This window comes from Opisthocomus hoazin, chromosome 9 (genome assembly GCF_030867145.1).
Source record: "Opisthocomus hoazin isolate bOpiHoa1 chromosome 9, bOpiHoa1.hap1, whole genome shotgun sequence".
In the NCBI taxonomy this organism is placed as follows: Eukaryota; Metazoa; Chordata; class Aves; order Opisthocomiformes; family Opisthocomidae; genus Opisthocomus; species Opisthocomus hoazin.
Window position 1 is genome coordinate 35972854 of NC_134422.1, and position 22593 is coordinate 35995446.

The 22593-nt window shown below is 42.6% G+C and overlaps 1 protein-coding gene across 10 annotated transcripts in view; it reads right to left on the reverse strand.

Annotated features, from left to right (window-relative positions):
* Nucleotides 1-22593, reverse strand: part of AGAP1 (ArfGAP with GTPase domain, ankyrin repeat and PH domain 1) — a 385086-nt gene that overhangs the window by 220248 nt on the left and 142245 nt on the right. For all 10 annotated transcript variants that reach the window (XM_075429671.1, XM_075429670.1, XM_075429669.1 and 7 more), the window contains 2 exons: nt 19217-19358; nt 15365-15499 (listed from right to left, as the gene is read on the reverse strand). In XM_075429671.1, the coding sequence (XP_075285786.1) occupies nt 15365-15499; nt 19217-19358 (277 nt within the window). The remainder of the gene's footprint in view (nt 1-15364; nt 15500-19216; nt 19359-22593) is intronic.

The window sequence follows — 22593 nt, forward strand, 5'->3', positions numbered from 1 at the left end:
TAAGAACACACACGCTGTGCAAAGCAAAGCCAACAATACTACTACACCAACATCCTAAAGATAGGCAAACACATCACCACTTCTGAAGCCTAAGTTATGTACGTTGTTCACTGTCAAAATCAAGAAACACAACCACGTTCTTGTACTTTAAAGAAAAACCCTCCTCAAAACAAACCACCAGGGATCTAAAGATTCAGTAAAACACCTCTGGGTGAGCTCGGTGTCCACCGAGCCATCAAAACCCTCACCTCTTGGACATGCTGATTCCCATGAGGAAAATTAAGCTTATTGGTACCAAGACTACTGCTTCACTCGCAGGTGAAATAAATTCCATTCCAAAAATGTTCTCCATAAATCCAGTAGCAGATATAAGGCCATCTACTCTATTACTAAAGGCTATAGTTTTTATTTGTTTTTGTGGCTTTTAAGCACATTCAGCTGTCATAAAAGCAGTAACCCACCAGAGCAGAAGCATCATACAGCGTTTAACATAAATCTCACAAAACATGTAAGCCCCCCTTTGCACTTTAATCATTTGCTAACAGTTACAATAAGATTGTATTAAAAATTTAAACTGCCCTACTTAACGCAATTTACCTTCAAAGGTCCATTTCCAGAGAATGAATTCAAATGATATAAATGTCGAACACTTGATCAGATTTATTGCACTGAAGAGTATTTCTCTTGATACAGATCTGACGAGTGAAGGCTAATGACTTTAGTTTTATTACTTTTTAAGCACTTAATGGGAAAATTTAGACATTTTCACAAGACTAGGCTCCAGCAAGAATGGTACATTTACAGAATGACGGCACAGAAGAAAGCTACGCCATCTCTTTAGAGATGCCCGGTTCAACGGCATTATTACTGGAGAGATTAATGTAAAGTATTTATCCAGACAATTTGTCACACAACAGTTCGGCCTGAGTGCCTCTCTGCTGAACAGGGACAGGGAAGACAAGCAGAAACTCTCGGCAACTTTCCATACTGAACTGGGGCCAAAATGCACTACACCTCAGGGGAAGACAACTGAAGTCCCACAGAGACTGTAAAATGTGGAGCTAAATGAATTAAACAGTTCCTGTAGGTGATGAGAGGTTACGCACTAGCTACCCAAGCACTGGCAAATTACCAAAAAATCCTACCAGCCTCCCACTTTCTCAGTCCAACCATGTTTTCCATAAAGATGAAAAGTACTTCCAAAATACTACAAAGCAATAGTTTCACTTATCCAAAGACTTATTTTTTTTTTAAAACAACCCTAAAAGACAGCTGGGAGTCCTCAGATTTGAATTAATGTCTAGGTACTTCTCCAATCAATCATCAAGTGCTACAAATTTCCTATATTTCTCATTAGTTACACCATTACACAGCTTAAATCTAAACATACCTTTCTGCAAGACTGTAAATTATGATGCGTAGGACACAAGCAACTGTATCAGCCACCAGAAGAGGCATAAATGATGACAGCAAGTCAATTGTATACGTGCTAAAGTGAAGCTGATTTACTCCTCACAAATTTTTTTTTTTTAACCAAAAGTATCACCAACAGAAGCACCGCTAGCAGACCACATCTCTTGGAGTTTGGATAGATTACTTGAAACCAGTAATGAGCTGTCTTTATTAACAGGTTTTATGCACGAAAACTAATTTTCTATGGAAAAAATATTTCTTCAGCATCTGCCAATAATGTTCCTTCATTCAGCGCAGACAGGCAAAGGTTCTACCTCAAGCTCTAAATTTAAAATTGTTTTTGTGACTCTGAAAACCATCTTCAGCCTTTTCAAAGGGCATGCATGTGGTGAGACACTCCAAAGGTACCTAACACAGCAGTATCCTGTGTGCATAGAGATCTTGCGGTCTGTTATACTGAACCCGAAAAGGATATGTATCCGTACATTTATTAACAAAATTCTACTTGTTTTTTTAGTCTTATACCAGCTTTATAAAAATTCTTCTTCTGAATTAAAGCTCCCCCAGTTGATTAACCAGCACTCATGCTCTGAGCAAGGCATTGCTTTCTCTACAGTTGACAGCAAGCCCGCAAAGCCTAGCTCACTGCAGCACGCTGCTTTACTCTCTTCCAAGGGAAGTTGAGGATTCCTTGACTGAGAACAAGCCCTAGATGCTGCTTTTAAAATCCAAGATAAATGATGTTTGTTTCACAAGCAAAGCACAAATAATTCAGACAAATTGTAAATGTGTCATCACCACATGAAAACAAATTTCCATTTTCCTACCACATCTGCTTCATGCCTACCTACAGCTGATTTTATTTAAAATAAATAAAACAGACCACACTGGCTTCCCCAGAAGGTGGGGCAGCTCCTGGCCTCGTAGCAGCACTACAGCACTGGGTGCTGCCAGCTCTGTCTGGTGCCCGCGGCCACAGCAGCACCCAGCGGCATCCTCCCCTCGTCACACATGGCTGGATCTCACCCCGATGCTGGAAGCATAAAGATGACTGTCTTCCTCGGAGGAAGCTCTGCTGGAAATTAAGGCTTCAATCGTGCACATACATGTAGGGCATGAAATAAAATAATCCCAGCAAGAAGACTGTAAATAATGTGGACAACGCAAGGACTTTTTGTTAAGCAGTAACGCCAGCTGAGTAACTGCAAAGCACAGAGGTACTGGCACTGGCGCTGAATGGCTGCTAAAGATTTGCCATTTCTCCGCAGCATTTGCTATCAAGCACTTGACAGAGATGACAAACATGCTCAAGAAAACCTGCCTTCTGTTTCTATCTGTGTAAGATTTCTTTAAAAGTTCATTTGAAGGTTTAGATGTTAAAGGAAACCTTCATTCAAGGGCTATAAATAAAAAAGATAAAAAAAAGAAAATCAAAGAAAATCAAACAACAGCAAACTGAGGGCCAAAGCACACAGCTTGGCTACTTCACATTAGTTACCAATTAACCGCAGTTAACGAAGTGAAGTCAGATGTGCTGACTGTCAGGGTACCCATCAAGAAACCACTTCTTGCCCCTCTCCAAATCGCAGACGCCAGGCAGTCCAAGTGAGCAAGAAAACGCTCTTCATGGCAAAATTTTTGTACGACACTTGAAAATTTAATGATCTCTTCCCTACTTATCTTCCACATTTTAAAATCTATACTGGGGGAAGCCAGTTTATTGACATGACACTTGCAGTGCCACAGCACAGGCGTTGGCAAAAAAAGGACGAGCACCTTCCATGACCCAGTTGTCAGCACCAAGGCAGGCAGTAACAGCCAGGAAAACACAGCCCAGGCATTTTAATCCCAAAACTCTCAGAACGCTTTATTAACCTAGGGTGTGCACAGCGAGCAACCAGTTGACACCACAGAAGTTTGCTGGAGTCCCCAGTTTTCGTGATCCCTTAAGAAAACTAGCTGAGCCCCTGTGCCCAACAGTTGCACTTAATAGTTGGGATAACTTTGGTAACACAGTCCCACCCACTTGCCAACTAACTTCCCAGCTTACTTCTTTAAACAAAACGGCAGATGCATTGCTAAAACAAGTTTACACGCATCACAGGAAGATTGTTGCCTCCGGAAAGACAAAACTAATGAAATATCAAAATATGCAAAGAGAGGCTATTCAGAAAGTTCTTCTACATTTTACAGACTTATCTCCGAGTTGTACAATACAACACTATGCTGTATTTTCTCTTTTCCACAAAATACTAACTAGATCCTACAATGGACAAAGTCTGGCTATGCTGCTTTGGGCATGCGTGTATCCACAACTCAGATAACTAAGGGAAAAAAACAAAAGAGCTTGATATAAGTGAAAAACATTGATTCACAAAATACATGTTCAAGATTGCACCACCCCAAGAATCTAGGCACCATTAAAGTAACCATATGAACACGACAACAAGGATCTGTATGTTCAAGGGACATTTTTATCCTCAGCAAAGGATGTGGGATGCCCGGACTCCAACAGCTATCCTAGCCCAATACTGCATCCAGCTAGGGTTTATATCCCTTAACAAGCGTCTCAAAATACCCGACTTGGTGGGCCCGACCATCCACCAGCAGTCTGAATGACCGCCAGTAAATAAAGTTACCTGTTCGGCAATTCACTGTGTAAGACTGGTCAGCACGTGGGCCAATCCCATCTTCACAAAAACTGCGATAAAATGAGTAGCTTACAGATAGAGATCGTTGTGCACTTCATGCTGACAAAAGTGGTGTTACAAGCACGGTGCAAAATTCCACCTTTAATAATCAAAAGTTGCCTTCTGCAACACCAAGGATTTACCACTGCAAGCAACCTCATCAGATCAAACGCTAATTTCAAAATTCAATTACATACAACTTAGTTCAAGGATTCTCTACTTCACAGCGAACGAGTAAAAACAAATAGTGTATTTTTTAAAACTCCGCAGCAGCGCTGGCTGTTTTCTGGCATGGGCAGGCATTCAGCAGACTAATGCCCACACTCCTCCTGGCTTACTACACACACCACCACCCCCACGCACTCATTCAGGCTTTTAAACTCTGAATATACAAGTGCTAATCCGAGAGAAGCAAACAGTTTCAATAGGATTTGCATATGCATACGGATTAGTTGAAAGGGAACAATTTGCAATGCATTTCAGAAATCGCTTTTGAAGAACAATCTATGCTAATAATAAACTTTGATGTTTAAAATGTGTTTGTTACACAACAGAGAATGTTACAAAAGGATTATGTTTATCACATCAGCTTTAAATGTTTGATAGCTCAGACAAAAGCATCCCTTTATTATAAAAGGAAAAAGCGAGCTGTTCTCTTCACTAAATGTTCCTAAATACACTGCGAACATGCCCACGAATAGACAGAAGTTACAGAAATGAGGAGCTATAAATGCAGTATCATCATTTTGACAGAGTTTTTTGTTTGACAACTCAGATGAAGGAGCTTCAGTATGCTGTATGCCAGAAATAACAAATACCTAAGAGCAACAATTATTCTCTGGAACCTCAAGGGATGGCTAGAAATACCACGGCGCGATGCACCGAAACAACAGCGCACACCACAGCTGCTTCTGAAGGTGACGGCAGATTTTCCCACAAGACTCCCCAGGCTTGGTACTGCCTCCTGCCTTCGTTCTGACAGCCTCTACTTTGTACCCTGAGCCCAGGTTTTGCTTCCAGGTGTTCCAAATAACTCCGGTGATGCTCCGAGCAAGCTGGTGCTAGTCTCAGTTGGTTTTAAGGGTCAGGGGGCATTTTCCTTTGCGTCTGTCTTGAGACAAGGCACCTTGCACATTAGCTCTTACTCTTTCACTCAGCAATGCTAAGCCAGCAAAGCCATTTTATGCTAACAAATTTAAAGTTAAATCCACAAAGGACAGTTAAAACCAATGACCAAGGGACAACATATTGAGGATCATTAAAGAAATCAAGCTTTAGACATTTCACACTGCTGTCTGTGTTTGAGAACTTGTTTGGACATGCTGTAAAGAATGCACACTGTAAGGTAGGTGTTGACACGTTTTAAGATTTGTCAATAAAAATTTAAGAAAAGAAAACCAGACTAAGCGATCATACCATAATAATGAGCATAGCAGTAGGAAGAGCAACAAAGAGCTGCTAGCAAGGCAGACTATCCCCCAAAATGAAGCAACTGAGCCACAGCTTAGATAGGCCTCTTAGAAATAAAACAGACACAAGCAAGAAAAAGGTTGTCACTATAACAAAGAAAAGGTAAACTGGCACTTTAAGGAGCTCTTGCTCTGCTGAAGCCCTTTTTGGCCCTTATCTAACCTTGTGGTCAGCTCAGCCACCCTCCATTACAGCATCATTAGCAACTGCAAAAGCAGGGCTAAAGAATCACCTCGCTAACAGATACTACCAAGCAGTATTTTCTTTACTCTTTTTTTTTTTCCCCCCTAAATCCTCACATTTGGATACATCCCCAGCAATTGAGCCCTGTTAGCAGCTGTGCTGTTGCCGTGTTACTCACTATGCAAGCAGTTTGCTGTTCAGGTCACTTGGCTCAAAAAGAATCACAGAAATTGTCACTACTCTTTTCAGCTTCTGTCACCAGCTCCACCAGGAACTGCAGCATGACAAAAGTCAGCAGAGGGATGTTTTTCCATAATTCAATCTCTATCAAGCTGACAGGACACCTGATTTATTTCTATTCTGGTTTTTCTTTTTTCTCTATTGGGAATAAGGCTCTGCGAGATGCAAGACAATTAGGCAGCAGCATTATTTTCCCAAGGTACTAAACACAACAGCAACACAAACACATAACAGACTGCAAATAGATTAGAAATTAACACCGAGGCACAAAAACCTGAAAGCATGTTTCTGCATAATATTAAAAAATGCCACTTCTTCAGAGAGGCTTATATCTACAGCACCCTGTATTTTAAAACAGCAGTACTTGATTGCTATAGATCAGAAATGATACTCGACGCTTACCAAAACAACGAGGGCAGATACTGTCATCTTTTCAGGTACGCTTACAAAACCGAACAGAACCTCCACTTCTGGAGAAAGAACAATACCATTCCTTCAGGTTAGTGCCCATGCCCACTTCAGCACACAGAACTAAAATGTAATCTGTGGCTACTACACAGACGTTATTGACCAACAGTAACTATTACTAGTTGATGGGGGACAAATTAATACATATGGTGGGACTACAACAAAAAAAAAAAAAAAAAAATCACATATTATTCACAGTACTGAATGCATAAGCAGATGAGGCAGAACACATCCAGAAACAAAATCTCCAAGTTTACATGACAGAGGTTTTAATAAATAAGGAATTTTCAAATTTCCTCCCCCTTCCACGATTTGTTTCCAATTCATTTTCTGCTGTTAATGGATAACAATACCTAATCGCTTGCAAGACACTCCAAAAATGTGCTTATGACATTTTATCCCTGAAACACAATTTACATGATCCTTTAAAACACACTGCTTACGCCGCTCACCCTCAGGTCTATTGCCAATAAAAAGCAACTGACCACCAAACAACTATCACGCTTCCTGCCCCAGGATCTCTCTTCAAGTTTGCATGAGAGATATAAAGCTACTGGAACAATTCTGAATCTTCAGTACTGGGTATCTTATTTTCTTTCACATTTTTGATGGAATGTATCAATATCCTGGTTTCCATTTAGTGAAGAATTTGCACATGATGAACTAGGACTTTCATTTATTGTGCTCTTCAGAACATGTAGCAGCTGTTTCCTACCCCATAATACCAGGAGCTCTGCATCACCATTGCCTTCTCAGTTTCAAGTAACATGCCTTACTGCATACGCTTCAAATTAAGACTTAAAGAAAGTGCCGTAAAATAAGTCCTATAAAATTTATAAGTCACATGAAAAGTTCCACAGAGATTACTGTTTTCTACAAGTAACCTAGTGAATGACATATTCGCCATAGCTAAAAACTAAACCTCTCTGGAACTTTTACTGGCAATACATCATTCAACTCATCAGTACAAATTACAGCACTTCTCAAATGCCATACCCTGGACTATACCTCCTCATCCCATAATTTAATTCCAAGAATTTGAAAAAAAGATACAGACATGCCATCAGAAGATCTCTTTCCCTTCTTTACTCCACTCGCTTTTGAATCTGGGTACTGAACTGAAGAAATCTGAGGGAGCAGTACAAGACTCAAAGTCCCTAACGCCTTCTAAGTCCCCGCAATTTTCATGAAAAGTGGCAGCCAGGCAAAAGACATGTGAGAGTCCCAACAAACAGCATGGCTGTAACAGCAAATAACTGCCAAGCATGAGGGAAACCACACGCAAAAGAGACCTCGTAAGTCCTCAGGGACAACAGAAAAAAATCTTGAACCATGATGCATAAAAAGTATGAACTTCTGTTAATCAGAAAAAATACACCCAAGGAAAAGGCGGCTTAAGTACAGTATGTCACGTTGCTTACACAAACACGCGCCATTTTGATGATCTTCGTGGTCTTTTCCAACTTATGATTCTCTGATATCCGTGCTGCTCCTGCTGACGCTAACTGCTCCCCAAGATGAAGACTACTTCACATTCTTGCTGTTTCTTCAGCAAGTGCTCAATTCATAAAGCTCAATTTAAGAATTTCTATATGATATTGACTTCAGATATTGAATAATTTCCTCCTACCGACTAACGTGGGACCGCCCCATAGCAATGTAAAGTCTGATGTAAGGTCTATCAGACCTGGTGGAGAACATGCTATCTAAGGGTACGGGTCTGAAAAATTCAATGGGAATCAGTACGTCCAGGGAGATGTTCTGTAGAGACACAAAAGGAGCCCCCACAGAACCACCAAAGAAGTTCAGTTCTTGTTTCCAGAACTGCACAAGGTAGATCTTCTCATTCATTAATGACGCGTGTTATGGGCAAGTAGGAGTAAGGGCAAAGTTTCATACTAGAATAACATCAAGTTCAGAATAAACTGCATGCAGAAATGCACTTTGCAAGACAAGCCGTACATGATTTGTGTATTTGCAGCGTTTTTCCTTCTGTCATTACTAAATCCTTTGAATTTTCTGATTCCACTGGGCAAAGCTCCAAAGAAAATTCTCTAAAGACAGTTTATAAGATACATTAGCACCTATCAAAAATTTGCTGTATCTTCCCCAAGCAAGAAGAACAGGAGAAGACAGACTACCAGACGGTGGCATTTAAGTAAGAAGAATTTACCCAGGTAGCGAATGACCGCTTCTGTGCCTGGCTGTGCCGCGTTCCCGGACAGACGGACAGACCGACCGACCGACCGCTCGCCCACCAGAGCGGCACACCCTCCAGCCAGGGCAGGGCCTGCGAACGGGCTGTGCCGCTGCCTTGCGACCTGAAGGCCCGCTGCCGTGAAAGGGTACGGGCTGTTCTATTTGATTTTCTTTTCTTTTCTTTTTTAAATCAAGAAGCACACGAGGCAGCTAAAAAAATACTTCCACCACACTGAATGGAAAAAAAAAAAAAAACCCTGAGATTTGTAAGGCTTTGTGGAACACCAACAGCTTAAACGTCACCGATGTTGACACCGCAGAGCAACGCCCGGGGGCCGAAGCACCGCCCCTGGGGGTGGGGAAGGCCGCCGGCAGCCGAGCAGGCCGCTCCCCGAAGCCCGACCCCCGCCGCCTCCCGGACACCGAGCCAGCCCCGCGCCCGGGCCCCGGGCGACCCCCCCCGGCCACCTGAGCCGCGGCGCTGACCAGCGACGAAGCCAAGCGCCCCGAGCTCCCGGCCCGGAGGAAACCGGCCCCCTCCGGGCCCCCGGCACGGCCGCTTCGGCGGGGCGGAGGGGCCGGCGGCGGGGGGAGCCCCCGGGAGGAGCCCCCGGCCCCGCTGAGGCGGGAGCCGCGCGCCGGGGCCTTCCCGCCCCGCGGCGCCCCCTGGCGGCCGCTCGGGGAGGCGCGGGCACCGCCGCCCAGCTCCGGCCGCGCTGGAGTTACACGGAAAGCGCTAATTTTGTATCTTCATTTACATCGAAACGTCACATTAAAGCGTTAATTTAATCTTCGTTTACACACCGAGGGGTGCTGAAAAGGAAGGGGGAGCAGCCTTCGGGCCGCACCTAGTGCGAGAGCGAGCACTGCCTCTTCCTAAGAGAGCTGTCAGCGGAACAGGACTGCGACTTTATTTACCCCCCATTCGGCTGATTAACATTCCCTAATGAAAATACATCTATAAAAGCTGACTTGATCATGCTGATCGCAAGTGACAGCCTTTCCCCGCAATCCGGCTGTACCGGGATTAATTTGTCATCTTCCATCCCTTAATGGAGAATTTGTACTTCCAGGCACCCCGTTTCACACGCAGTTGGTCAACACAACAGCAAATATTGTTCTGATTTGGAAACGGCAAAAATTCTGGTAAATGTTTACATGTAACAGACATATTCCATAATAAAACATGAATTTAATTCCCAAATAATGCATCCAAAAACAGCGACAGCACAGCACCAGAGCCAGAGGTCCAAACTGCGAGGCAGCAATGGCCTCCGCCATCATATACCTGGAACTCCTGCCTCGATGTTCAGAGGTTTATTGCTATTTTGGGCATTTTTATGTCAAGATTTGTGTGTTACAGTCACCCATACAAGGTGAAACCTCTCAAATCTGTGTTTGACAACTCATTTAACAGATACATACATGTTACCACGTGCACAACGGAATGGGGTAATTGAGATTTCAGCTTCTCCCTTGATTAGGACACGTGCCAAAGTACTAAAAAACAAAACCCGACCCTAAATAAACCCCAGCCAAAGCATTTTTCCTCAGAAAGACATGGCAGCAGCAATGCCATCCTTGGTATCCGAGACGAGCGCGTTACACCAAAAGACTCCCACCAAACGCATCTTCACAGGATGCGACGAGTCCAACGGCACCTCAGCAGGGAGGCTCTAAACCCTGACCCGGCAGAAATCCCTTCCCAGCAAGGTTCAGTAGTCATGTATGTGTGTATATAAACACAAATATGTGTGTATATATATATACACACACACATATTTATGCACGTACATAGACACACACAAAAGAAATGCAGTTCTATGTATTCCTGCTAACTACACAAATGGGTCTGAATGCGAGCCCTTAAACTTTGCATAATCTCACCAGAATTAAAAATTTTTGCAGTTCTGACGCTAACGTGACTAACCAGCAGGTTTCCAGCATTTTGCTGTACACGTACAGAGTCACAGCAGTGAGTCACAGCAACAGACAGGACTCCACAATGAAAGTTCACGCCCAAAGACGTAAATATCTTCTACTTTGCTCACTAGCAGGCGTACAACTGAACTGCTAAGCTACACTATCAGAAGTCAAAATTAGATTCAAGCCCTTCTGTTTCACACCCAGTGATGCAAGCTACACTGCAGGTAAAATTTTATCCTCTAAATATTCCAACACTTGTTTTTCCTTTGCAACGTCAGAGACTTGCGTAGCACGCAGTTAAATGGGTCAAAGAAAATCTGAACATAAAACAGGGGAAGATGTGCAATTATGAATACATCATGAACAAAAATAAAGACAGTTCTTATGCATTAACGGTACATCAAGCTAATTCAAGAAGGTTAAAATCATTAAAAAGGCATCCTGGGGCAATACACAGTCATTACAATACTGTGCTGACAAGAAATATTAAAATAATCATTTCCAATGTAACTGATAAAATCCATTATGATAAGCAGGAAAAAAAAAATCCCTTAATTCTTAATTGGGAAATCTGAAGTAAAAGGGATCTTATTAGCATTTGATCTTTTTTTTAAAACTTAATTCCCCTGTCTGACAATTCCCAATTCCAAACATCAAAAGCTAAAAAAGAATTTATTATCCTCCATCATGGGCCATGTTATTTAGCTACTCTCCTGGAACATGGGAGTTTTTCTTGACTGAAGTTCAGGGCCTGCCTGCGCAGCCCCGACTTATAGCAGCATCAGAGGTTAGCTCCAAGTGGGACAATGCTGAAGGTTAACACCAGCCCTCAAATTTCCAAAATCCTGCTTCCCTGTGGAGTGCAGACTTTTACACAAAACAGCCGACTGTCACATCCCAGGATGCCTGAATGCTTACTGCACTTAGGAAATTACAAGCTCTATCACAGTATCAAAACAGCTGCATTTGTAAATTATTATTAGGGTATAAAAAAAATGAGCAATTGATCATTTGCACATTTCAAAAGTCTCAGAACCACCATCCTGATGACTGCTGTTGACAAATCATAGTTTTCACCTTCTTAAAACATTAAAGAACGGTCCTCTCAAATTACAGATGTACATTAACTACGCACCAGCATTCATAAAGTTTCTGCAGATGAAGGTAAAATACTACCGTAACGCAGTGTTCATACTACAGAGGTATGAACCTACTCTTACAACCAACAGTGAGCTTACAGTGCTACAATGCAGCACTGTGAACAACGCATTTGGATTTAACTAAAGAATAAAGTACCATTTTCATAATAACAATCATTCAAGTTAAATTATTCTACCACTCCACTGTGAGGACAATAGGAAACAAGTTATAATAGACAAAAGTCATAACAGATGACCGCTAACAGAGTTCAGCAGATGCTTGCAGGGGAAAAATCCAAAATCAATTTCGAATGTGTGTGCAATGAAGGAGTAAAAGGCTCTTCAATGCCACTTCCAATTTTTCATCGAAAACACAGGTCTACATCCGACCCAGGCAGAAAACAGAAGCAAAAAACTAGATTTAGAAAAAGCTTGCAAAACAGCACCTTTAGTAACAAAACTGCTAATGGGTGTGTTGAAGAAAAGTCTGCTGTAACTCGGTCTGGTAACAGACAGGGGCTTGGCCAATGGAGGTTCACAGACAGTTTCAGATTCACCAACTCACTGGCAATTCAAACTTCATGAAGAACAGAAGAGGGAGAGGAAGAGGGTGCATTTGGACCACAAATGATATATTTAAGTCACATCTGGTGCAAACCATTGCATAGTGTTGGACTTGATTAAAACAGGACTCTCTGCATGCAAAGCAACAGCTCTAAAACTACCTTGATTAAACCAAACCCGATCTCCCCATTGCATCCACTACAATATCCACATTTGCAAAAAAAGGACACATGGCAATCAAAATGATTCTAAAAAAGCAGAAGAAATTAAAAGCTCATCAAAACTACAACCAGCAAAAACTGTGGGACACCTTGACCAACATACTGAAACACCCTCACAGAGCTACCAAAGCCAACACTTGGAGCATGTAAACACAGAGCACAACCTGGAATATAACGCCTTGTGATTAAATCCTACACCTAAATCCCAAGAACACATACCTGTCCACCTTGGACCAAAGCCTAGAAACAATTTCAGCACACAAAGCGGTCTTAATGGGCGTAGTAGCTCCATGTCTTGTATACAGGTACCCACTTGTCAATTCACTTGCACTTTAAAAAAAAAGAATTTTTAAATCAACGGGGTCCAAGTCATGCAACCAGGCAGACCTTTGGCTCCCCTGTCGAAGAAGGGGCCCAATTCCTCTAGTAGAAGGTGAGGAAGAGCCGCTCCAGCTTAACACCAGCTTCAGAGAAGACGCGATACTATGCAGAAGCCAGCAAGGCAACAGACTGGCTGCACACAGTCAAGACTTGCCAAGCACCAAGATGTCCCACAACTGACAGGGCAGCGATGTCAAGCCACAAGCCATTCTGGGGTATTTTACTAGATTACATCAAGTGTGGCTGTGGATATTATATATTCTATGTCTATCATCATACAATGAAGGTGGAAGAAAATTGGGAGTGTGCATGTAGAACGAGCGTACATTTCGTCATACCGGCTTTTACTTCCTACTGAATACAATTTCATCAAAGATGCAACCTGTTCTTTGCCAAAAAAGTAAAGAAATCGAAGTTATTGTCCTTAGTCAAAGGCTTTCACAGTATTCATGGTCATTAAAGCAATGGTGATACAGCCAGCACCTACAGCGTTGGCTGGTGCCAAGTGACAGCCCTCCCCACCACACCACCCACCTCCCAGTAAGCCAGCCTCCTGATGGACAGCACAATGGTATTTCACATCCTTTTTCTAATGCAAAGATAATTCAGAAACCTTCTTCAAAATTCTGCACTTCTACCCGTTGCCTTTCGAAGGTCTGCACACAGACTATACGAACCTTCTGAAGAAACCACTAAAACACTGCCAAGCCTATGTTCGACCTGAATGTCATAGAGCTGCACAAAGTAAGCGTCATTTCATCAAGTGCTCCCTATTAACAGCTTGCACAGTTCATTCACACCCCTTCATTTCATGGGGTTAAGAAGTTGCTTTGTTTCCTGCCGAAATAAACAGTAAAAAATATCAGGAATTGGATCTGATCCCAGACATGTCTGGCAACCCTAACACATTTACACGGAAGCATTCCTAATCCTATTAGTTGGCAAATACTGAATAGTTGGTTGACTGCCATGTAGGTAAAACAAAACCTTCATATTTCTTAAACTCCTGACCTTTGTCAATTCTTTCAGCTTGCTACTGAAATTTAGCAGAGACACCAGGAAGCTTCCAGGAAGCTTGCAAGTTTATCACACTAGCGGTGTGCCAAGAGACTTCTCTCTCAAAAGGCCCGAGACAGACAGACAGGAAAAAAGAAAAAAAAGGCAGACTGTACCAAGACCCACAAGCACTATGACTTGGAATATATAATTAAAAAACTAACTATAGCTAGCAGTCAAAAATAAACGTACTAACAAAAAACCCTAATGGTTCTTTGAAACTCATATTCAATATAGAAAATCTAGGCAGTGAAAACAGTAATTTCTGCAACTAGTTCAAGTGTAAACAGTGAGCAAAGCACAAAGATACAGCTTTAAATGATTTTCTCTGAAATCCTACCAACAGGATGGGTAAAAACACCCTTATTTGGAATTAAACCTAGTGCAGAGCACATCAATATTTTCCATCAGAAAATTTTAATGCTTTCCTTTATTTTTCCCATTTAGAAATTGGAATGTTCTGCTTCCAATTTAAATTTTAATTAGATTTTAATTTTAATTTCAGCTGTCTCTGTACACATCTCTGATGGGTACTGACGTGACACTGTCTCACACAACCACAGACAGCACAGGTCTTCGCAGTGAAAAGCTGGCGACAAAAACCCCCAGAACTAGAGAGCTCCAAGAAGTCTTTCAAGATAACTTAGAGGGCTTTTACACGCAGAAGAATCGCTGTGATGCCATTCAGCCACTGAACAACCCCGGTTCGAAGACAGCAAAGCTCCAAGACACCTGGCTGAATTTCCACTAGAGGGGGCACGAAGCCCATCTCATACAGCAAAGACCAAGTTCAGCCTGGCTTCTCCAGCCACAGAATCTCTTCCAAGGGGTCAGTGTCCCAAAATAGTTACAGATGGTCAGAAAGCACATTTGTTCTTCCTTTTTTTAATGATCCCAAATACCTCCCTACAAGGCAAACTAGAACATTGCTGCTAATGATGTTCCGGATCACCCTTAAGCAGCTAACTTTGCTTCTAAACCCCTACACAAGACTGTCAACTTCTAACACTCCGTGAATGCCGTGAGTTACTTCTCATGATTACCCTATTGCTATCAATTTTCTCAATTTATTCTCACTTTCTCAAATGTGCAATGCAATTTTCAACTGCTTTGCACTAACACCCTCCCAACATCTCCACAAGCACAAAATCAAAACAAAGAAAAATTTGCTAAACTAAAGCAAGCACCAGAGAAAACTGAAAAATAAATAAAGCCTGAATATATCTGAAGATATTTAAGACTAAAGGTGCTGGCAGAGCACACAACAGTGTCCATGTGCTGTGTCCAGCATAAGGAGCTCTCCACTTCAGGTAATATAACAAAGCAAAAGGTACTAGAGCTATTGGACATCGGTGGTTATTTAAAACCAGCTACAGTATTGTGTGATATGGTGGGTGAAAAAAGTAATCTTTACCATCTTGGAAGACTCTCTCCACATTGAGTCCGTAAGTAGCACAGGTTTCATAGTAAGTGCATCTCTTGAGATCATTCGATAACTTCCGCGCTCTGGCATCGTCTATGACACGTGGATTACTGGAACTTATAGCATCTGCAGCAACGGCAGGGATAAAACACATATTTAAACATAATGTGAAAACAACATCTTATAATTACCAGTACCCTCACAGTGAACGTAAGCAAAAACCATGAGATTTTTAGAATTTTTAGAAAACAACAGGGGTGCACGCCACTCGCATTTTATACTTTGTTGCCAAAATCACCAGCATACTGGTTGATTCTAAAAACCAGGAAAAAAACCCAAAATGCTTTTTTGATACCTTAAAAATATATTGAAGACACTAACTGCAACATATACACAATCACATTAAAGAATGGGAGCTCTGATGTAAAACACACTTAGAAAAACAAATGGCTGAGGGTTACAAACATGAAAATGATTTTTAGGCCTCCTATGAATATCAGCACTGGCTTACAAGTAACCTTCACCTGTAGAGCGTGACATGTTTGTAAGGACAAGAACATTTTCAGTAGAGAAATAATGGGGTGGGGGGAGAAATGGTACCAGGTTTTACTGCAACATTCAGCGAAGTGTTAGATTTGCACGAGAAGTGCTTTTCTTAAAAAAAACCCAAGCCAGCCAACACTAAGACAAGTGGGGGGAGGGAGAAATAAATCACGGTGGCAGATAAGAAATAACAAAGCTGTACAGGGCTGCAGTTACCATGTTGCTAAAACCCAGAGTCCAGCTCTTCCCTCGGTTCCTCAATTGTGCTTTTTTTGGTCCTTTCCATTTTTTAGCCTGGTTCTCTCTGCGTTTCGCTCGGGCAGAGAGCACCAACAGCGTGCTGGCGAGGCCGGGCTGGAAGCAAAGCCCCCTGCTAAACCCCAGCGCCGAGCCCGCGGCACACACCGTGCCTCGGCCGAGGCACACACTCGCCAGTTGAACGTGAAACGGAGATTTCTGATATAGTCCAGGCTGCGCTGCTGACCTGGCTTTCAAGTCACAGCCAAGACTGGATCCAGGAAACTTACCCTAAATGACTCAAAGTCTCAAACCCTGATGTAAAGGCATCCATGAGACACTGTGTGAACATACTGCACGACCAATAATAATATTTTTCTAAACAGATAATAATACTTTGTAACTCTCTGCAAGAGCTACTTTTCACATATGCTTTTTAACTGCGATTTCTAGAGCTTATCCATAGCACCTGAGAAGAACATTACACCAGGGAAAACAAAAAATCTTTAACTGATTAAGTTTCTTCCTGGTTATTCTTGTAGTGAAGAACTCTACAAAGGTTATATTGTTTGACTGTTTATAACTTGATAATATGATGAACAAATCCTAAAAAGCAACTTTTTTTTTTTCCCCAGGAGCATGACAGTAATCGATCAGCTGTGTCAAAAGAAGTTGTAAGGGGAGACAGCCCTACAACCTACCCCACAAACCTCTGCAGCTACCACCTCACCACCACGACAGGCACCCATTTCAGCATTTAGAGCCGCTCAGAAAGTTCTCCTAAAACCCTGCTACTTTCCATGGTAGCAAAACCACCTTCGTTCTTCGGGTAAGCGGCATCACTTGAACGCGAGCGTGAAGCCAGTGACCACCGCAACGCTGCGTTTGAGACTCGGCTATGGGCGTGACGTGACCACAGCTCAACTGATGTCATCACCACCTTCTCAGGATTTCGAATTAATAAAACCGGAGCCGTTATTCGGAAAGCCAACGGCAGAGTTGTTGTAATCAGCAGAGGGCGCTGGAAACATTTAACCAGGTAGGAATTGATAAGCAACACCACGGCTTCAAAAAGTTCGACTGCCCAAGCAAATCCAGCGCTGCAGCCTGGCCCGCCGCAGAACGACGGGGCAGAGGAGAGCGTCTGGAAGCATCAGGCAAGTGCTGACATTTTGGGAGTGATGTCATTTCACAGCTCATTTCAAGAACACCGGTCAAAACTGACCAACTGCATGTCAAACAGGTATACTTCAAATACATTTAACAGGTATATTTATATATTTCATATATTTTGTTTCACTGAACTGTTTCACAGTTGAAGGACCCAAAAAGCTGTATCTTCTTCTAATGCTTACTGCCAGAATTAGCAGTATTTGTATCTTTAGTGACATTTTTAAAATCCCCTTTCCATCAGTGCTGCAACAGAAAATGAACTTTGAAAAAACAAATTCCTTTCCGGTAATAACAGGAATGAGGTGGAAAACCACACCCTAAAGTGTCAGAAGTGCAGAAAGAAGTCCCAGGGCAATGGTAGAGTCCCCATCCCTGGAAGGGCTCAAAAAACACGTGGATGTGGCACTTTGTGACATGGTTTAGCAGGCACGATGGTGATGGGTTGATGGTTGGACTTGACGATCTTAGAGGTCTTTTCCGACCTTAATGATTCTATGATTCTAAGAAAAACACCTCAGGGAAACGTTCCCGCCTCTCCTTTTTCAGCTCCAGTTTTAAGCTGACAGCGTGGCCCTTCAAAACAGTTTCTGCTTTTTGGCTGTAGTTTCTGCTGTCCTACGACTTTTTGGGTACCTACTTCCCTTTTCATTTTTCATCATCTGTTTCCGCCCTACGAGTCCTCCTTCCGTGCTGCCCACACTTCCCCTGCCTTCACACGGCCACGCTGGTGGCACAGCTCTGCAGGCAGGCAGGGCAAAGCAAACTGCTCTCCGACCACAAAGCTGACAAAAGAGTAAGCTGAGAAAGCAGTGAAAAGCTTCAGCATCGCCAAAACCAGCGGCGTACACCAAGAAAAGGAAGACGCCCAAAATCGACCCTACAAGAGCAACTTGGGACATTTGCATTCGCCCGCTAACACGGCACAGTAACCTGGACATACACTGGGAAAGAAATGTTTCAGTGGGACAGAACTCACAAAAGTGTCTGTCCTACGCTTCCAAAACAGCAGCTCTGCGCAGTCAGAAGCCTGACGTCCAGCACCTATGTAAGAACTCCTCCTTTCTGGTAAGAATTATCACAGGAGGGACATCTCCATGGCTATGTGCAGAGCAGCCTCAACTCTCCTGTGTCTACTCCACTCAGCAAACCAACCGCAGTATGGGAAACGTTAATGTGATGCAGGGAATATACAAAAGACAGCTCAGATGCAAAAGAAATTAAAATATTGCTGGTACCTTTCCCTTGTTACACTTCCCCGTTGGATAGCTGCACCTGGCTGCTGCTCCAGAAGTGGTTTTGGGAAAAACATAATTGGTGGGGGTTGTTTCAGGTGGCAAAAAGCTGCATTTCTATTTGATTTAAAGAGGAGCCGACCACCCAGGGGCATGGTTCAGTTCTGCTTCTTAACACAGTGTTGGAGGTTTTCAGTCTCTGGTCCGTCTGCCTCTCGGGAATGCCAGGGTATTGATCACTTCTAGACTGCCAAGCTAATTGAAACCAAACTTGGTCACACAAATGACTCACCTGCCCAAATTCAGCATCAGCAGCTCCCTGCTGATCAGGAAAACCACCATGAATAGCAAGCACTGAAAATATATATATTTTTTTTTAAATACGCTGCTAAGTCATCATTGCTAAAGTCCTACACTTCCTCTCCCCACGACACCTGTCTCCCCCTCAAACCTGCCCCTGCAACGCCAGGGCCCTGCAGCAAGCCCGGACAGCCGAACACCCCCCTGCTGATTCACCGGCAGTTCATCCACAAGCTCTCGTCGTCAGATACGCGGCAGTGCTGATGCCAGAGAAGGGAAAAGACAGGACGTGGCTTTGCCAGCTTGGAAGAGTCTATACAGTCACAGAAATACACTCGTAAATCAAGACTGCACTTACCCTGAGTTCCCACTAGTACCATTGGGATTTCACTAGTGTTACGATAGTTCGCCATACGGCTGTAGTAGTGGTAAACAGTCTGGAAGCTAATTTCATCTTCCAAGCTGAAGACAAATATAACAGCATCCACCCACATGGCAAACTGCAGAATAAAAACAGAAAAGGGATCCTGTGAGAAAAGCAGCGAAGAGGAAAAAGAGAAACATTCTTACCTTACCTGGAGTGAAATGCACACCAGAGAAACTTTGTTAGTGACAATAACCGAGGCCTTAAAAGTGCCCTATCGTTACCAAAACGGCGAATCATCATTCATCACTCTGCAAGTGGTGGGGATCTGGGATACCCAAAGGTTTTTCCCCACACTCACAACTGCATCTCTTCTTCCCTGGTACGTCGTGTCACAAGCCCAGCTACCTTCAGCACACACTGGTTTTGATTCACAGAAAAAGAAAACATTGCAGCCTCAGATTTCTGCATTTGTGAATTATAAATGAAAGCCACTTATCTCTCAGCACTTGAGTGCCCTATTTAGTGTGTTATTTCCCCACCCTGTGCTCTACATGCACCCATGCTGATGTTTCTGTTCATGCCAGGACAATTATTACAGTCGTGGTTTCACAAACACTGCTAGTACTTCTCAGATCATGATCAATGTCCAAAACCATGAATTTCATATTTTCCAGCTGGTCACCATACAGACACTCCAACTGAGCAAACAGTACCGAATGTCTTGTTTGGCCTTCAGTGCTGAAGCAAACTATTCTCTCTTGGCATCAGCGACCTGCTACAAGACAGGCATACACCCAGGCCACAGCAAGGTGCTGCTGAAGTGGCCATGCAAGTGAAAAAGTTTCAGCTCACAAGTGAAATAAGATTGTTTAAATACGTTTACCGTAACAGTAAATGTATGCAGGACATCAAAAAAGAGGACCAAAGTTCAGCTTACCTCACTGCCTTTATTCTTCCCTAAGTGACTCCATTCCTACCCAAACGTAGACCAATGGAAACAAGATTCAGCCATCGGTATTCATACTTTGTATTTCGTTACTACTGCAATAGGCCAGGCAGACTGGGGCCACACTGAACACAGAGAGCTGCAGGGAGGTTCATTTGGGAAACGTTTATGTACGTTTTGCTGAGTCGTACACGACTAGCCCGGGTTTGTAAGCACTCACTTCAGCCCTACCAATTCTTGCAGTTTAGTTTCTGCTCTTGCAGTATTTGAACTGCTCCACTCACTAGCTTGTAGATTCACACGGTCTCAGCTTTTAGTACGGCATCTCAAGCTGGCATATGCAAAGGGAAGAAAAATGAGCCTGCAAGATGAAGTTACATACTGAAGTTGCTGAGCTCATTAAATTTTCCTTTTTCAGAAGCATGAGCTAGTAGTGCTTCTTGCTTATTTTTCATACAGCATATTAGCTAATAATTTAAGTTAATGTGCATATTCGTGACTGTATGGTACTTGAAATCAAACAAGTCTCTTGTGGCTACAGTGTAAAAATAGCCAAAAAATGTTTTGAGGTTTTCAAGACAGTCAGGAGGACAATTACCTAGATGTTACACACAGCACAGTTACTGCCAGAATAAGGTCAACTACCACACTATTAAATTTGAACTATTCAAACCAGAAGATCAAATCAAAGGAATGGGAGACAGCGTCATTACTGTGGACTTGGTTTTGGGTCTTATTATAAAATGGTTCTTGCTGACTGGACTTAGCAGCATCACACCAAGAACTCTTCCTTACAGCTACAACATGCTTAAAGCATCAGTTTGGAAGCTAACAGTCTCTCTACATCTTCTTCATGTTTCAGTGAGTAGCAGCAGCCTCTTAAAAGATTATTAAAAAAATCCAGAGGGTGGGTATTTAATGCAGTTCCTCCAGATGCAAAATATTTCCAGCAATTTCTTATTTCTCTTTTTATATTAAAGTGAGTTTAAGCTTTGTGGATATCAGACCTGTGATATTAAAAACCATAGGAATTCTGGAAAGCACGTACAAGGTCTGATCCACACCACTGTGCAGGGAATGGCTTGAAATAAGAATGGTAAGTCAGCTGCTGATAGACAAATCCATCTGCAGGCTTACTACTGACATTGAGCATATCTGTTAGTTCAAGATAAGCTGAAACAAAACCAAATTATTAAGTTCTAAATTTCAAGAACACAGCATGTGACAGCTCTTTATAACTCAGTCGCTATGTTGATCAGGTTTTACAATAGGAGGCCACTACATTTGTAACAGCTCACAGCAAGAATAAAATAAACCTGGTGAGCAAAAGAAATGGTCAATATCCACAACCTGAAGCAGCACCAGCTAGCACACCTCATCACCTTTTCATTCTATCAAATGAGCTTTTTCTTTTTTAATTATTTTCACCTTTGAACAATATTATGTTAGACAAGAGAGAGAAAGAGCCAGAAAGTGAGTCTCCAGGTGAGCTCGTTCTCCCTCCCCTCCTGCCAGAAAGGGGACAGCAGACCAAGAGCCGAGCCACCGCCTTGGCACCACAGCAAGGAAACCCCCCCTGCCTGGGGAACTCCCCCGGCCCCGTTCTGCCGAGCGCCAGAAAGACCACACTTTAGCTCGTTACTTATTGAGACTCTAATTCTATCCTAATTATCCATAAAAATACACTGCACTGCTGCAAAAAGCAGGGTCTTAAGGCTAAAAGTACCAACCCTTTCTGTAACATAAGCAAATAGTGAGAGGTACACATTTTTCTTCTGATAATGTTCTATTTCCATTACACAGTTGTAAATATTCAGAAAGCCAGAAGTAAAGTTTTTATTCCAGAAATTTATAAGCTGAATAAAGAGCTTTAATATACATGCAACTTGAAATTATACCAAAAAATCCAAAAAGAATTTACACGTGAAACACATAATCTGAGAAGTGAAACAGTACTAACACCTGAAACTTTTCCATACTCATGATTTGCTGAAGAACAAATCTGAGCCACAATAGTAATCACAAACCCCACATTTACCTAGCATAGACCAAAAACAAAACACTCTGTCTGTTCATTAATCTGCAGTTAGGTCAAGTGAACTCTGCAAACCCAGTTCTTCAGGTATAAAAATACTCTGATTGCTGTGTGCACCTTCACAACTCCAGTATTTAGGTTTTTATATGAGTAAATGTTCTCTAAGCGTCGGGGACTAGAAACTGTTGTGTACATCAGCCAAATTATTCACAGCCTCAAACAGAGCACTTCTTTTAGGCTCCTGCCTGACACGGCTGCAGATGTGTCAGCAACACTGATTTTTTGTCTTTATTTTAACTTCCTTCCAGGATGTGTCCCTCGGTCTCCATTTCCTCCACCTCCTTTCTCTTCTCCTTTATCCAGGCACCTTCCCCCACGCTCTAATCC